We start from the raw sequence: 17,752 nt of genomic DNA, 5'->3' as shown, positions 1-17,752 counted from the left end.
ACCATATCCCTTTCAATAGCTACATGAGGTCCGACATTTTCCTCGTCCTGGCCTGTTGGAACTGTGAGTTGATGAAAGTATTACAAAGTCCATTCTGGAACATGAAATGCTGTCTAAATCTTTTCGCATCGATATATTTGTGAGCTGATTTCTCATTTTTGTAAAAAGAAAAATGTATGATTGTCAGCTGTGTCTCTGAACGGAATGTATTAATTGTTTCTAACGTTCTAAGGTTTATTGGATGAAGACTGATTAAGACATTACGTGTATTTTGAGAACGAAGATAGGCTGTTGCTCGCATAAATGGATGAGACTTCTATATTGGTGAATAAATGGTTATACAATTATGGGATTTACTCTCAATTGTTTTCAGCTTTACCTGAACATCATGATACCTAGTTCCTTTGCACTGTTAGAGAAGAGTTAATGAGTCTGCATCCAACTGGAGCGCTATAAATTGTGGGTTTTTCAGGATGTATTATCTATGATTGCTCCTTTCTTGTTGTGTTCCAGCGATTGGCCTTAATCTCTAGCAGAAATGTTCTATAGCAGTACTGCACACAGATGATGCCAGTACAATTGGCACAATTCAATCCTAGAAATCAATAGCATAGAATATCGTGTTACAGAGAGAGTGAAATCAAAGTTCACAGCTAATCGGTTGTGTAAGTACTGCAATGAGGCAATGTATGACGATGTTGCGTAGGCCAGAAGGTATAAAAGAATATAAAATAGAAGTATTTGTAAATGACTGATGCCGACTTAGCGGCTAGTACCGTTCTGCAGTAATATCCCTCATTAAGAGCTTCTGGCAGCTCTCTAAAGTCCGCTCAGTGATCATTCAAAAATTACAATAAACTGCGTATCAGCTGAAACTTCAAAGATATCATTACGTCAAGTGTGTTAAAGACGTTATTTCATAATGTGCTGTAGTGTTATCACTGACGCTTGTTAATTCTCTGTTTTTTATTTTTGTTTTACAGTTCTCTGGTTTGGCTCCAGAGGTATTCGAACTTTTGTGTGTGTGTGTGTGTGTGTCTATATTAAATGTTTTTAATTAGATATTCGTACTAAAATTACAAGACGCGGAAACTTATAAGGATCAGAGACAGAAAATGTGCGCTCACACCTCTGCTGACGCACTATACTTCAAATTAAAAGGATAAGTCAATATAATACAATTTATTTAGTAATCAGTATAATTTGGGATTACATACAAGTTTTGTATAATAATATTTATAGTATTAGAACTTATAACAACAATTACTGATATATAATCACGTGTTAATGAGCCCACAAATTTTCCCAACACAGCATGTGCATAAAAATATTAGCATAACAACAACAACAACAAGCATATCGTCATTACACACAAATAACAACGAACAAAATAAACTCGTTCACCGATGTAGAATAGACGTTAAATTACAAAAGAAAGCTATATGACTTGCATAAAGGCTACAGAATTACAGTTCTGTTCCGTTGTGTTCCTTGAAGGACTGTATAACTGTACACGTAACCATTACAGTCACTAAGTCGTCTGGAGAGTTAGAAAGTACATCACGACGGTCTTCTCAGTGCTGTCCGGGGTATGGTGCTAGACTTGAGTTTAAAATGATAATTTGAACTATGATGTCACTATATTTGCAAAATTTTGTAACACACCCCATGAGAAACATGGCTAGTCGTGGAACATGGTATCAATGCTGACTGTAGGTGCGGTTTGATGAGTTGTGATTTACTTGCAAGTTTCGTTTGATGTTTGCATATTGTTCGAAAATAACAGTGTTCAAAAATGTAAAGAGTTTTGAATCAGACAAATTTCAATTGTTTTATAGGAATAGTAAAGTTAGACGTAGAATTCTGGGCTGCTAGTTTCCATGATTTGTTTCTTGCTGGTGTATGTCGTTTGAAATTCAGTAGCAGAAGACACATTTTACTCCTTCGCTTTATTATACAGGTGTAATTATTAGAAGGATATTTACTATAAAATAACGCAAGAACTGCAGGGGACTAGAAAGGAATCCCAGTTGCCATTAACCTATTATGTATACACCCTACCCGTCTGGTTGAAACTCTACGTGAATACCTTAACTTCAGCAAACAAACATTCGTACATTTGATTGTCATTTGCATACGGTTCGCGATTGCTGAACGCTTTTATCCATGACGCACACGAAATGTCTTATGAATTGAACAAGGGAGCTATAAATGTAGTAACCTGAATTTACTGAACGATTATAGGCAGCTTGTTGCTTGAAATAACGGTATTTCGATTTACTGAGTACCCTATTTTGTTGCTCCCGTTAAGATATACAGCTGTGTATCACGAATGATATATTCTGCCACTTGCTTTGAACAAATAAGCCCGAAATTTATTTTTCCGCGTAACAACAAATCGCTTGTTGCAGACACGATGCTCCTAAAACAACACGATACACTTTTCGGTAAATTTTTACTCGTCTCCCGAAAATATATGGTCATATCGTTTTATATTCTCTCGCTTGGTTAAACTTTTATTCATAAAAATAATCTGTCACTAAGATACGAACAAACTATCAGTTTTGAACTTATTTAGGTTAACTACAGTGCACTAGGCTCGTGAGGGACATTCATCCAGAATCGGTACTGAGGGAGAACCTCTGTCAACACTATCAACTCCGCCAAAACTTATTGCTTTTCGCGGTTCCATATAATGCCCATAATCCTTTGGTTCATTGCGTGTTAACACTGTAATGAAAAAAATGAAATGACAATGTTTGTACTTATAGGCAACATTTGATTTCAGTTCCCGTTCACATAAATCGAAAAAAGGGATTGTTTGAAAAGTGTCACTGGGAACTTCGTGTGTTCACGTATAGAGCAGCTGAATGACATTAATTCTCAGAACATATTTAAGTATGTGAAATACGCACGTATCCTTTCCTGTGGTCTCCTGTTACAGAAACTTGATTCATTTAGACGATGTTGATTTTAAAAGAAAAATAAACGATTCACTTATACCTGAAATCCTTATGATGTGATTGATATGAATGTCGGTATTATTATAAAAAGTTGAGTCGGTAGTGTAATCATAAGCAGGACGAAATAATTTATTGTCAACTGTTTGTCCTTTGTTGACCACTTCACTATGGAACTGCTGAGTCTAGAACGCGACAGCTTTACTTGTAGAATTTGTTAATGTTTTCAAGTGTCTTGTATGACGATGTCGAAATACACAGGAGCTACTGGCAACTACTGTTAAACTCCAAAACTGTCTTCAATTGCGCAGGCAGCAGAAAGATTCACAAACAAATACAGAGGTGTTAACAACACTTGAGAAGGTAATTGGAGTAGAAAGACTGCTCGAAACAGTGCTGGCTGAATAAATGCGCGGGAACACTCGTAAGTTGTTGTTTCCCTATTCCTTGTTTTATTTGCTCACTTATTCGTTTATCTTTGGTAACTGGCTGTAAACTAGCATAATGAAACACCAAACAAACTACAACGGAAGTTAGTGTTCCCAGTCTACAACTATCATAGAAGTTCTAAGTAACTACACCATCTCAGCAGCAATGAATGGCTGCAAGCGGCTTCCACGCAGTGAAGTGGCAAACAGCTGCCAGTCCTTGAACATAAGTATAGGCAGCGCCACACAGTTCGTAAACATCCAAAGAAATTATTATGTAACCTCATAAGCTACCTAATAAACCTTTATTTTGGAACTAGCCATAGTTCAGTCGTACTGTAGACGCCAATAATAATTATTTGTATGGCAAAATCGCAACAATTTTAATATGAAATTACCTCTTGTGGTCATCATCGGCCATCTTCAGGTCATAAGGCGGATGTAGCGGTTCGCTCCATGCTCTGCGGACACCACATAAAAATTGTGTATGTTGCAAGATGATGGTGAAATAGACTGAAACTGGTAGCAAATAAAGATCTCTTCGCAAATAATGAAGTATATTTCTGATTAATTGTCTTCTTTTATTTACTAATGACGATAATCCCGAAAGTATTTCACAATAGAGTAAGCAGTTTCGATCAGCCAGTATTCGTCATCGGACGAAAAGCACTTGCTGGAAGTAGTGACGTATCGTTGCCCTTTGATTTACGAACTTAATTATTTCAATTCGACGAAGCAATTGAAACAATGTCAATGCTGTCAGTATCTGCTTACAGTCGGATAAAGATTACTGGATGGTCCATACCCGGTACTGCAACAGGAAATGCTTTCGTGATTGTTGCCACAAGAAAATGAAAGAAGATGGAGGTTTGCTTGCTGGCAGCTGACAGTGTTATGTAAAAACTACTGTGTTGAGCTTGCGCTCCCAAGACGTATTATGGGAAGACTGAGCGTGGTTCAGTGTCCGCCGGAGACGCCGACGCGGTAGTCGGTGCCCTCGAGGTGTCGGCGCGTCCACTCCTCGAAGCGCTCGGCCAGCTCGGGCGTCATCTCTGCACGCCAGCCGCCCGCCTCGCCGCGGCGCACGAAGCGCAGCTGCCCGTCGCGGTCGTCCATCTGGTTGCGGCGGATCTCCTCTTGCACGTACTTCTCGTTGTTGACGGCCGGGTTGTCCTTCATGTTGCTGAAGCTCAGGTGCTGCGCCAGCTGCTCCACCTGCTGCTCGCTCAGGTGGCGGTCCAGGAAGCGCGCCGTGCGGCGAATCACCCCGGGCAGATCCTGCGAGCAGAGCAGTGGATCTGTGCAGTGACTGACAGTAGAGGTGACACACGTAGAATAATTTAATTTTACTATAGGCCCCTCTCGACCTAAGGATATGGTAAAAAGGAGAGCTCTAGTGAATGAAGAGAGAAGAACATCATGATGCTCAGAATAGAACAGGCATACAGACCACAAGCAAGCGAATTTGCCATGTGATCATTCTTCTCTGGCAGAAACTGTGTAAGTAGGCTGTTTAGGATTTTATGTTGGTAACGTCACGTAGCGCTCTGTATGAAAATCACTGTCTGTACTGCGTGCAGTCTGTGGCTGGTTGGCATTGTTAGAATATTCGCTATTGTAGTGTTGGGCAGTTGGACGTGAACAGCGCGTAGCGTTGCGCAGTTGGAGGTGAGCCGCCAGCAGTGGCGGATGTGGGGAGAGAGATGGCAGAATTTTGAGAGCCGACGATCTGGACGTGTGTCCATCAGAAGGAGTAAATTTGTAATATTGGATATCATGGACTGATATATATATATTATGACTTTTGAACACTATTAAGGTAAATACATTGTTTGTTCTCTATCAAAATCTTTCATTTGCTAACTATGCCTATCAGAAGTTAGTGCCTTCAGTAGTTAGAATCTTTTATTTAGCTGGCAGTATTGGCGCTCGCTGTATTTCAGTAGTTCGACTAACAAAGATTTTTGTGAGGTAAGTGATTCATGAAAGGTATAGGTTATTGTTAGTCAGGGCCATTCTTTTGTAGGGATTATGGAAAGTCAGATTGCGTTGCGCTAAAGATATTGTGTGTCAGTATAGTGTTGATCAGAATAAGTAAAGGGCGAAATGTCTGAGTACGTTCAGTTCTGCTCAGCTGTTTGAAAACCAAATAACGTAAGAGGTTTATCAGGACAGTCATTCATAAATTTTCCAAAGGGGACGTTTCAACTGTAGGATGATATCCCTACAGTAAGGATATCACACAGTTTCCTCCCGAACAACAAGCAAAGCCAGTGAATGAAGCAACTGCTCCATCGACAGGACTGACATATTTCTCTATCGATCATGGCTCTAACACCACCTACTGTTATCGAATCAGGAGAGGAACACCTCCGAGTGTGCTTCTGGAGATGAAGGCAGGTCGGAACAGACTATCTGGATACATCCACTGTATGCAGATGAAGTTGACAATGACCAGCACCAACTAAATTATTATGGAAGACGTGACATCAGGGAGAAAACATGGCACATTCTGGGTAATACCGCCGGCACCATTGCATGAAAGGTTTGGGTAGAGCCACATGTTATCTATCAGCATCAATTTGATTGCTATAGGTCGCACCGGAAGACCGAGGTGCAACACAGAGAAGACATTCCAGGTCACCAGTTACTGCAGACGGATAGCTAACAGGCCATTCTTGCGAAGAAACACAGAAATTTTAACACAACAGCATCGCAGTCGTACGTCCCAAGTCTCGCCACCCGAGGATCCATGATCGGAATGACGTGGGTAGGCATGCCAGAAACAAGGGCGCTTCTTCAGAATAGTAGAGTAGTCTCCTGCACTCAGGGAGCTAGCAGACAACGGCAGAGACAGATTCCACCACAGTGCCCACCGAAGCGCCCAAGAAACTGGCAGGACGTTCCCACGGACCGAGTAGCGATGGAGTGTCTTCTGGAATCTGACACACCAATAACTTGTTACTGCTAATTTGAAATTGTTTATTAATAATTTGTAGTCAACAGAGGTGTTAGACATTAGTGAAATTACTGTGTTTCAATATCAGCCGCAACTGCAGGTTTCGGTGGTAGTATGTCCAGTTTTGCAGTAAAGATAGCTATGGTTAGTGCAAGTAGTACTATGTTACCTGTTGAAAAAAAAAGTTGTTTGCCAAGGTTTTCTTTTACAAACCGGTTTTCGGTTATTACTTGATGATCAGATACAAAAATAAATACGTGTTACTGTAAAACTTTTGTACGCTCAAAGATTTTAAACTAGTGCAGCCGCTGAGTACCTAAGTTCCTTTCCAATGATGATAATTATTAGTGTTCGTTTTAAACTAAAATGAGAGAAATTAGTTGAGCGAAAATGCAATGAATAACTATTGGAGTTAGATAAAATAAGTGACACGTTAAATAACGATCAATGTCACAAATTACAACAGTTGTTCTGGAGAAGGAAATAAATCGAACAGTAAACTTTGGTGACAAGTCCCAAATGAGTGGCTGAACAAAATAATGTTGTCTTTAACGGATATAATACTATAAACATGCAAGACATACTGAGATGAAGCAGGTAAGTGATGAAGCCATGATTACAGAAAGTAAAAGCTTTTTAACACAGCAACTGGACTATGGTAGATGGAAGACAGGAAAAGCGGGACTTATGAGGATGAGGGAAGGGTTATTTACGATATGGTCTAACTACTATTATGGGTAGTATCTGCAGTTACAAGCTGTGCGGAAGTGAACTCTGATTATTCAGTACTAAGCTAGGGCGAATGAGCATATGTTCATTAACTACCATTATTTCAAGCTATTTCATTAACCTCCATTTATTGGTATAATGTAGGACTTCTTGTTGTACCTTGTAACTACGGCCTTCGTTAAAGAGGTGGTCTGCAAAAGTAGAGTCTTCTTTACTAAGTTTTCAAACGGTTGTATATTGCCCTGTCAGACTGACCTAGACAGAATTGGCCAGAATCCAAGTGACTCTATACATTCTAATCTTTTTCAAAGCTGAAGTTTTGTCTTTACCATTGGGCAAAAAGTTACCAATACTATTGTGCACATAAAATAATGTTTTAAGTTCCTGGGTTTAAGCTTTCTGACCACATTCAGGGAAATGTTTCCTAAAAATGATTTCGTGCACCATTTATTGACGTCTTCAGGTGGTGGTTCGAGAAAATGTTCAAGAGAAGAGGAGACTTCTCGTTTCTGTTCTTTTAGCCATTATGGAGTCCACCATGTCAGGAGGGTAGCCACTGTCTGGTACTATTTCACTGTCGTTAATTGGGGTTGTGTAGAGGACAATATGACATCGAATAAAAGGCACCAATTTTGTAGGTCACTGGAGTGCTGAGAATCGTCATGTATTACAACGTATGGAGTGGTATGTTTCCTGTAAATTTTGAAAGGATGAACGTGACCATTAATATCTATGAAATTATATTGAAATCAGAACTTTGTAGCTGCTTAGAGGCGTTGCTAAATATCAACGGGGGCAGGTGGAAATGTGAGCCCTGACCGGGACTCGAACCCGGGATCTCCTGCTTACATGGCACACGCTCTATCCGACTGAGCCACAGAGGATAATGTGACTGCAGGGACTTATCGCTGGCACGCTCCCCGTGAGACCCATATTTCCAACTTATTGTCCACACAATACATCTGTAGTGCCCCTGCCCACTGTACTCATTACCCGCGGCAGTCAATCTACTGAATCCCGTAAGAGTTTAGGCAACGAGAGTGCATCGCTCTACAGTTGAGCATTGGCCGGTAAGCCTCATCTGTATGAATATGAATATGTTGGAAATGTGGGTCTCAAGGGGAGCTTGCCAGAAATAAGTCCCTGCAGTCGCATTATCCTCTGTGTCCTCGATGGTTCAGTCAGACAGAGCATCTGTCGTCTCAAGGGGAGCTTGCCAGAAATAAGTCCCTGCAGTCGCATTATCCTCTGTGTCCTCGATGGTTCAGTCAGACAGAGCATCTGTCATGGAAGCAGGAGATTCCGGATTCGAGTCCCGGTCGGGGCACACATTTTCAACTGTCCCTGTTGATATTTATCAACGCCTGTAAGCAGCTGCAAAGGTCTGATTTCAGTGTAATTTCATTCTTTGAGAGCTGCAAGATCACCAATGGTATCTGTTCTATCGGGCACCATATTAACATCCATAGTTAGATCTAAATAATTCATGGAGTTATCACCAAACTCTATTGAGTATCTCTTACTTATCTGTAACATTGGCTCTGTTAAAGGCAAGGTTATTTTGTTCAGCCAGTCATTTGGAATATTTATCCAAAGTTTATTGTTCAATCTATTTTATTTCAACACAATAGTTGTAATTTGTTAAAGAGTTCATTATAAAGGTGTGAAATATTTTGTCTCAATTTAATATTGCTTCATAGAATTTTCAGTGAAGTAATTTCTCTAGTTTCAGTCCTAAATCGAGCAATAACGATTGAAATCCTTGGAAACGAACTGTGTCTAAACTATGGACGACAGGATAAAATATAAGAATAAAATAATAAACAGATGAGTAACTACCAGACTGTCAGAGCAGTAAATGAAGTTATGGCGCGATGTTGATGCATTAGGCGAAACATTATGAGCTAGAAGGGCAACTGGTCGGCTTGATAAGAGTCGAAATGTCATTGCTGGTGTGAGAACGACGGAACTGGAGGAACAGAAACTAGCGGGAAATTATGTACTTGCAAGTAACCTCCAGAAAGAAGCAGAATAGAACTGCAAGATTTGTAAACATCTCGTTTGTTGACCTGTGAACATGTCATGGCTGCTCAGAATTACGGAACCGGCGTAGCACTACTACTGTTTTTTTCCACTGAGATTAATTACTATCGAATTATTTATTTAATGTCGACATATTCTCTAGAGTTTTATACTGTCCTTTGATATACCAGATACTGAAGCTGCAATACACTGTACGGTAGTTTCTTAGAGGCAGTTAAGCAGTGCTATGTCCCGTAGGGATGGGTGATGGCCAGAAAAGGACGGTGTTGTGGGTCTTTACACAGTTGCAAGTTATAGTTGCCTCTTGTGGATATGTGGTGCTGATATTCCTGAAATCAGTTGTGACATGTTCCGGGCTCCCTACCAGTCTTCATAATGATACGTTCGTCGTGATAGTCCCGTTTTGTTGTGTAAGTCTTCTCAGGTGGTCCTGTGCAGCACCATCCGACTACTTCCTCTTGTATGCAAACCTTTTCACCTCAGGGTAGTATTCAAAAAGAACGTCCTCAGTTATTTGTTGGTTACTCTCAAATTTCGTCCTCTCCAGCACTTTTTGCATTTTTCAGCTCCTTCTAGCACCATACCCTGGCGTCTTAACACATGTCCTATCATCTTGCCCTAATCTACACTGTATTTTGTACATGTATCTTTCCTTACCGATTCTCCAGGGCACCTCCTCAATTGTTAATTTATTGGGCCAAATATGATTCCGCGCCCTTGTGTAACACGGTATCTCAACCGCTTCTATTTCAATCATTTCTGGTTTTCCGGCAGTCCATGCTTCACTTCCAAACAATGCTGGGCTCCGGACGTACATATTCAGACATGTTGAATACTGGTAGACTTCCATAATAAGGAATGTCCTCTTTGGCTGTGCGCACCTACTTCTTTTGCTTGAATGCTTCATGAGTTCTGTATCTCGTCTTTTTGCCTGCAATGTAGCATACTTCCAACACTTCATCTTTTCCTCGGACCACAGTTTAAATATTTTTATTGAAAATTGTATTTCTGCCACCCTCATGACTGTCGTCTTTCTTTGGACTACTTTCAATCCAAATTCCACCACCTTTAGATTATTCTTTCCATTCAGATACTATAATTCCCGATCGAATTCACAGAGCATAGCGGTCGCCATCTAAGCGTACAACTGATACGTATTATTTCTTGTATTTAATCGAAGTGGTGAAACTTAGTTCAATTTCTGTCATCTCTTCTTCGATATACTATTATACAGTAGCGGAGAAAGATTGCAAACCTCCCTTATGTCCTCTTGAACCTGAGCGGTTCTATCTGGGTCTTCTGCCCTTATAGTTCCATAAAAGTTCTTTTACAAATTCCTTACTACCAGTCATGACCTGTCGCATGTATCTATTTTCACATCATATGGGCAAGGCCTTTTTTAACCATAATGCAATAAAAAAGTACTATTGGGATCCGAGTGTGGCAATCACATACTATAAAATATATTTCCTCTATATTCCCAATAAAGGATGGACTCTAGCATTTCAGTAATCAGATTGAAGTGTTAGAAAAGTCTATATCCTAGCATTTAGTACGAAAGTACTTCTCAAAGCACTGTGGTAGGCAGACAAACATGAGAAGTGGTATACTACGTAATTCATTTTGAAGATCAGTGAGTTGCACATGTCGCTGTTTGTTTTATCTACATCACTGTGAGACTGTATGGGCATCTCAATTACGATTGAGGCTGTCAAAATTCTCATCGCAGTATTAAAATTCCACTGACTGTTTTTGATCTGTGGACTGTAAATCAACTTAAGCACTGTTGATCGTGGTGAATAATTAACCAGTATACCTCACCATTTATAATACTATGGATATGGCACCTTTCTTCTTTTTGGCAAAACACATGGATTCTACGTCGATTCAGCAGAATGACATCATAAGGAAGGTACTGCAAGTCAGCTAACTAATGATGTACTGCTACACAAGCACACGTATCCAGCATGCAAAGCGCAGTATTCAGCATACTGACATTGGAGAAGACGCTGCCCAGCGGCTCAGTCAGAGTTGTGACACATTACTGTGTTGACACGACTTCTGGAGGAGTTAGTAATACAGGAAAGCCATGGCAAATATCATGACTTCACAATGATTACGCCCAGCAGCTCCCGTATTTTATGACTTAGAGGTCAAAAATGATGCAGTTTGAGAAACCCTAGTAGTGTGGCTTGTATTGTAAGACGTATGCTTTGCCGGCGATTGGCGAGGAATGACAGAATCTCTGACCAGAGAGTAGTTTATCGTTAGTTGTTGCTTGTCACTAGTCTGCGCTTGACTGCGTGAGTCGACAGTAGCGAGTCAGTAGTAGTCTGCGTGAGTCTGCGGAGAGTCGGCATGCGTCGGCTGTGTGCTCTGCTCGCGACTATGGTCAGGACTCTGGAGGATGAGTATTGTTGTAGAAGGTAAAGAAGCAACCTTGCGCATATCTAATAATGTATGTTAATTGTAATTTAATTTGTTCAGAAAAAATGCCCCAATAATAATTTTTATAACATAAAGTAACTGTTTTAAAGAAAAGCATTCATTTCAATTTAAAGAATTTTTCCAATGCATTATCATTGCTTCCAAGAATAAAGAAAAATAAACGCCAGCATTGCACGAAGCTGTGTCGAAAAATGACTAATTAAGAGCAGATATAATTTCAGTTTTATTGAGGTAACAATTTTTGCCTTTTTTCATTCAGGATACAGGGCCGAAGGTCAGCGCTGCTGTCCTCATAAAATTCATCAGGTTACAAAACTTTTTTTTATTATTTTGGTGTTTAGGAATTTTTCTGTTTCGAACTTGACATTAAATGAGAAAAGAATTTTGTGGTAACATTAAATGTGAATGCATTTCTGCACACAGACAATAAATGGGAGTGAATTTTGTTCTGAGGTTACAATACTAGAAAAATTCATTTAATTATTATTATTTTGTGGCGAGGCTACTCTTGGCACATTTTCATTTAACAATATTTTGTGGGGAGTTAACATTTGGCTCCATTTCCATTTTTCATTTAACTATTTTTTTGTGGGGAGGTTACAGTATAAATACTGGATAATTTAGACTCTCAGTGTCAGTCAGGCTCGGTATGCTCAGTTGAGCCGCTAGTCATGAGAAGAGACCCATATCGACGTGCAGTTCGAGGGGAACCACAAAGCCATCATTATCAATTGTCAAAAAATGCAGTCATTGCCCGAGGAGAGACTGAACGCTGTCGGCTAGGCGCCTTCATGCTGTTGGGCCACCTGCTGCGTGAATACCATCTGCTGATCGACGCCTTCTTTGTGAGCTGTGGATTAGAGTTTGGGCTGCCTAGTTGCCAGCCGCCACTGTCCAAGTGGGTTCAGTGTCGCTGTTCATTGCCCAGGTAAAGTGTACACTGTTGCTGTCCATCACCCAGTGAGGACACAAACCACTGTCATGAGCTACGTCGGAGGGTGAAATTAGACCCCAAGTGACCCAGTATGCTTGCCACTGAGATGCGTCAAGAGACCAGCAGCCATAGCTACTTTCCATTGTTCACTGCTGGCAGCCACCACAACCTCATTTCAGCAGCGCTGCGATGACTACAGCGCACCACCAAAATCCGTCATCGCCAATGGGTGCATGCCATTTGCTGTTTCCCTGGTGGCATACTGCTGTTGCCTGCATGATTTGCTGACCAGGGTTGCCTATGCCACGGAGGTTGTTGACTGTCTCTTGAAGTCCAAATATTCCTCTGTAATTGATATAGAATAAGAGACATACTCAACTACAAATGTTCCATGAAATGTATTAGCAGCTGCGAAAATGAACAACCATCAGGGAATGACGACAATGAATCTTTGTACTAGACCGGTACTGGAAGGCGGATTTACCGCTTTCTGGGAGCAGTCACTTCAACTGGTTTTTCTATCCATGCACAACTCATGGACAGACACAAACTTCCATATGCCATCGTTACTATGTCACAGCTTGCACTCATAGACAAATTATGTTACTCCTATACCGGGGAGAACATTTTTATTGGAAGCAAGTGACTGGTATTGGCGAATAAATACGATATTGTAGCGCCTGTGTTGTTAAGAAGAGCGTTACAATTTTCCTTCGGTTGTGCATGAATGTGTATGAATGCAGGTTGTCTCGCGTGATCGACGACATATGGATGTTTGAGTCTGGTTATGAGTCGTGCTTGGATAGCCAAAGTGGTTAAAGTGACTGCTCGTATAAAGTGGGACATCCAGCTTCGAGTTCCGGTCTGGCGGAAATTTTCACTATCGTCATTCAATTATACATCTGACGGTTGTTCATATTCGCAACTACCAATACATTTCACGTATTTCATAACGGCTGTAGTTGCCACTGGGTCTGTTCCTCTGGTTATACTTGTATGTCTGAAGAAACATTAGATCGTTTTTCTTAACAACACAGGCACTGCGATATCCTACAAATGTCCCCATGACGGGTAACTTTTCAATACCATAACTGTCCAACACCTATCAGCACACAACTGGAGGTATGCCTTGGGAGATGAACTGCACCGCATCTTGATTTACACTGGTCAACCAGAACATTATGACCACCGAACTGCTGTCGATATAAACCCGTCCAGCCGATAGCAGCGTTACCTGGAGAGGAACGACTGCTAGTCAGATACACGCACGGTACATGTAGTATTAGTGAGCGTTCTGTCCATGTGTAGTATGAGGAAAGCACACCAGATAGCTGAGTTTGACTGAAGGCAGAATATGATGGCACAGAGGCTCAGCTTCCGGCCGGTGTGGCCGTGCGGCTCTAAGAGCTTCAGTTTGGAACCGCGTTACCGCTACGGTCGCAGGTTCGAATCCTGCCTCGGGCATGGATGTGTGTGATGTCCTTAGGTTAGTTAGGTTTAAGTAGTTCTAAGTTCTAGGGGACTGATGACCTCAGAAGTTAAGTCCCATAGTGCTCAGAGCCATTTGAACCATTTTCTTAGAGGATCAGCTGGAGCATTTTGTAAACTGTACAACTTGTTGTGAGTTCGAGGAGTGCTGTGGTGAGTGTCTTCAACAAGTGGCATAACCAAAGTGAAACTGCACCCAGATGTCGTGAGGTTGGGAGGCCACACTCATTACAGATGTCAGACGTCGTAGGCTGGTCAGACTGGTAAAACAGGGCAGGAGGCGAAGTGTGGCGGAACTAACATCAGACTTTAATTCTGGGCACCGAACTGTCCTAACAATGAGCCCCCTTGCATGTGCTAGTAATAACACCGTGACATCGACAGCTACGACAAAACTGGGCATATGACCATCGGCACTGGATGTTGGCGTAGTGGAGCAGGTTTTCATGATCAGACAAGTCCCAATGCCTTCATTATCGTGCCGATGGAAGGGCACGAGTCCGTTGTCTTCCAGAGGAACAGCTCCTTGACATCTGTACTGCGAGACAGAGAAAAGCTGGTGGCGGGTTCATTTTTCTCTGGGAACATTCGAGTGCGCATCAATGGGTCCAATGGAGCTCGTGGAAGGTATCATGACGGCCAATGGGTATCGCACACTGTTTCCACACACGTACACCTCTTCATGACGCTCATGTTTCCTTACGGCATTTTTCAGCAAGGTAATGCGCCATGTCAAAAGGCTAGGAGAGGTTCGAGGAACACAGTGGCGAGTTCCAGTTGATGTGCTGGCCTCCCAACTCACCAGATCTGAACCCGATTGAACAAATCTTGGATGTAATTGAACGTGGTGTCAGAGCTCTATCGGCCCCTCCGCGGAGTTTACGGGAATTAGGTGACTTACATGTGCAGATGTGGTGCCTACTCCTTCCGGCGACCAGTCAAGTCTTCACTGCTTCCATGCCTCGAAGTGTGGCCGTCCATATCCGTGCCAAAGATGGACATACTGGCTATTAGGTAGGTGGTCGTAAAGTTCTGGCAGATCGGTGTGTCACAGCAAGATCGCCTGCCACTGTTGATATCGTACACCACGGTCTCTTCGTTTTGGTGACAGAAGTGGCCTGCAACATCAACAGCTGCCGTCCGTGCAGAAGAAGTGATTTCTGACAACGCCACATTTTGTTGTCATAAGTCTGCCAAGTACGGATGTCTGGATCGTGGATGACATTGCTCGCTCCAGTTACGTGAACTTACAGTTTAGTTTCCCTTTCCTGTTCGTGCGCACGCGGATGACTGGGAATACTGTCCGCCACAAGAATTTAAAGGTACAATTAGTGAGAATTTAGGATCCTACTGACATTTCACAGTCTAGAGGGAATCCTAGTGAAGATTATGCTGGCATGCTTCCAGTAAATTGAACTCAGCAAAAACACTGTTGGGCACAGCAGCCCTGTGTTCATAGCGCCTATGAACTGTAATATTGTCGGTGTTTTGGTCATTATGTCGAGCAGTGCACGGGGTCATGGTGGATGTTGATTAGATGTAAAGACTAAGTAAACTTCGTTGTTATTTCTAGTGATTTTAGTATTGTTGTCTCTGTTTGTTTTTTATTACTGTGTGTTTGGTGTTTTAAGTTTTGTGGTTAATTGTGTGGCAGCTGTAGAATCAGATACGCAGAGTCTTTCCTCGTGAGAAGCGTTTGAAGTTTCTATGAGAGCAGACAACACGCGGGTGTTCAGGGAAGTGGCTTAAGTGAGGGGAGAAAAGCTGCATCCAGTGTAAACACACCTCCATCAGATTCACCTGCTGCCAGTCTGATTACCCGTATCTCAAGAAAGATGACAAAGGATGTGTTGGCATTCATAGGCGACCCAGAAACAGCCACAAGGCTGGGTGTCTGGACCTAGGAATTGCTGTTGCAGTTGGCCAACTCTGCTTAACAGCTGAGGCGAAATCATGGCTTGTTTCCACGCGTTATCAAGGCAGGTATTACGGGGATGAAACTTAATTTTAATCTTAAGACGTTACAACCGACGTACGTAGCGAGAAGTATCTCTTTAATTATGTGGGAACAAGCGATGAAAATAAAAAGCAGAAATAATCAAGGAGAGATATGTGACGCTTTTCTACACAGCAATTTTTGAAAGTGTGCTCCTCAACAGTCAGGATCAAGCCGCTCTGCTGTGGTATGTGGCACAGTGTGCGGTTTGCAAGTCGCAAAGGGAGACTGACACTCCAGAAATGCAGTCGAAATTCACTCACTAACTGCAGGGGGCTTCAGGCTCCCTACGCCTCATCTCTACAGTGGAGCAATTTACTTCGTTTCTTCGAACCAACACTCGAGAGAAAGGGTGGTAGTTTTTCAGGAATGGTGTGATCTTACGGACGACGAAATCAGCTACTCGATTGACAGGATGGGTGTTTATTATGGACGCAGAGCTTCTGGGTTCGACTGCAGCCAACCCTCAACTGAAATTATGACATTTTTTCGTTAGGAAGACTCCCTGCAGACGAATGACAACGAATGGTCTCTGCCGTAGAAGATCCTTAGAAGATTTGTGATCAGTGGTTTCGAAGGAAGAAGACTTACGCTAAGCTTGATCATTCTGACAGTATCAGTTATGATGTGTACTCCCATGAAAGTCCCATACAAAGAGTTGTTGACGTACTTGGGCGAACAGAAGTTCTCAAACACTGAAGGTTAAAAACGAAGGTTTCACCGGAGCAGTAAGATTACGTCAAAGAGTGAAATGTATTAGTAGATCACGACTGGCTCTAGAGGTAATTTCCCTGGTCAGGTCAAGCGGCTGATAAATACGTACATTGTAATCCTAGTCAATTCCAACTCAATAAATGAATTTTTAATAATCTTACAACTTAAAAACCCTTGAACTGTGGCATGTAAAGAAACCTTTTGTTAATGGACACGTTCCACGAAGTGTCGTATCTGATATAATCTCCAATGTAATCTAATATAATCTACAAAAGTGTATGCAGTAACACACAAACTCGTACTGATGCTATCAAATACATCACCTCTCAGAGGAGGAGGAGGAGGAGATTAGTGATTAACGTCCCGTCGACAACGAGGTCATTAGAGACGGAGCGCAAGCTCTGGTGAGGGAAGGCTGGGGGAGGAAATCGGCCGTGCCCTTTCAAAGGAACCATCCCGGCATTTGCCTGAAGCGATTTAGGGAAACCACGGAAAACCTAAATCAGGATGGCCGGAGACTGGATTGAACCGTCGTCCTCCCGAATGCGAGTCCAGTGTGCTAACCACTGCGCCACCTCGCTCGGTCACCTCTCAGATAGTAGCTAAGCATACACAGTTCGGATCATACGTAGGCAACACGATGAAACAAATTCACATTTCGCGATTTTGTACCCATCATTAATTATTTCTCCTCGTCACATGGAGAGTTTAATCATTGTGTACAATACATTCTGCTAGTTGGCTATAATGATCTTCCTCCGAGTCTCACCTTCTTCATTTCTTCATATGTGTTGAAAAGAATGTTTGGTTCATGGCGTAGACTCCAGTAGTCAAGCACGTGGCTCCAAAATGGACTGAAGAGCACTGTGAAAAAAAAAAAAAAAAAAAAAAAATAGAGCGTTAATAAAAGTTTTCGGCAAAAGACATAAAAGTTTAAGTACGTGCAAGAGCTGTGGCAATAAACATTTATTTATTTATTAATACACCAGGGTACAATCTGAGCCATAAGGCCCACTTTGACACTTCACCAGGAATTATACATATTTTACGTTA

At 41.8% G+C, this 17,752-nt stretch overlaps 1 protein-coding gene across 1 annotated transcript in view; it reads right to left on the bottom strand.

The window, feature by feature from the left end:
* Positions 1-1,167: 1,167 nt before the first annotated feature.
* LOC124605628 (luciferin sulfotransferase-like) overlaps positions 1,168-17,752 on the bottom strand; it is a 282,265-nt gene continuing 265,680 nt past the window's right edge. Inside the window, exons 6-7 of the mRNA XM_047137444.1 lie at positions 17,469-17,563; positions 1,168-4,666 (exon numbers count right to left, since the gene is read on the bottom strand). Of these exons, the coding sequence (XP_046993400.1) occupies positions 4,346-4,666; positions 17,469-17,563 (416 nt within the window). The 3' untranslated portion in view covers positions 1,168-4,345. The remainder of the gene's footprint in view (positions 4,667-17,468; positions 17,564-17,752) is intronic.

Source organism: Schistocerca americana, chromosome 3 (genome assembly GCF_021461395.2).
Source record: "Schistocerca americana isolate TAMUIC-IGC-003095 chromosome 3, iqSchAmer2.1, whole genome shotgun sequence".
In the NCBI taxonomy this organism is placed as follows: Eukaryota; Metazoa; Arthropoda; class Insecta; order Orthoptera; family Acrididae; genus Schistocerca; species Schistocerca americana.
The sequence above is the reverse complement of the archived record's forward strand: the minus strand, read 5'-3'. Positions and strand labels throughout refer to the sequence as shown.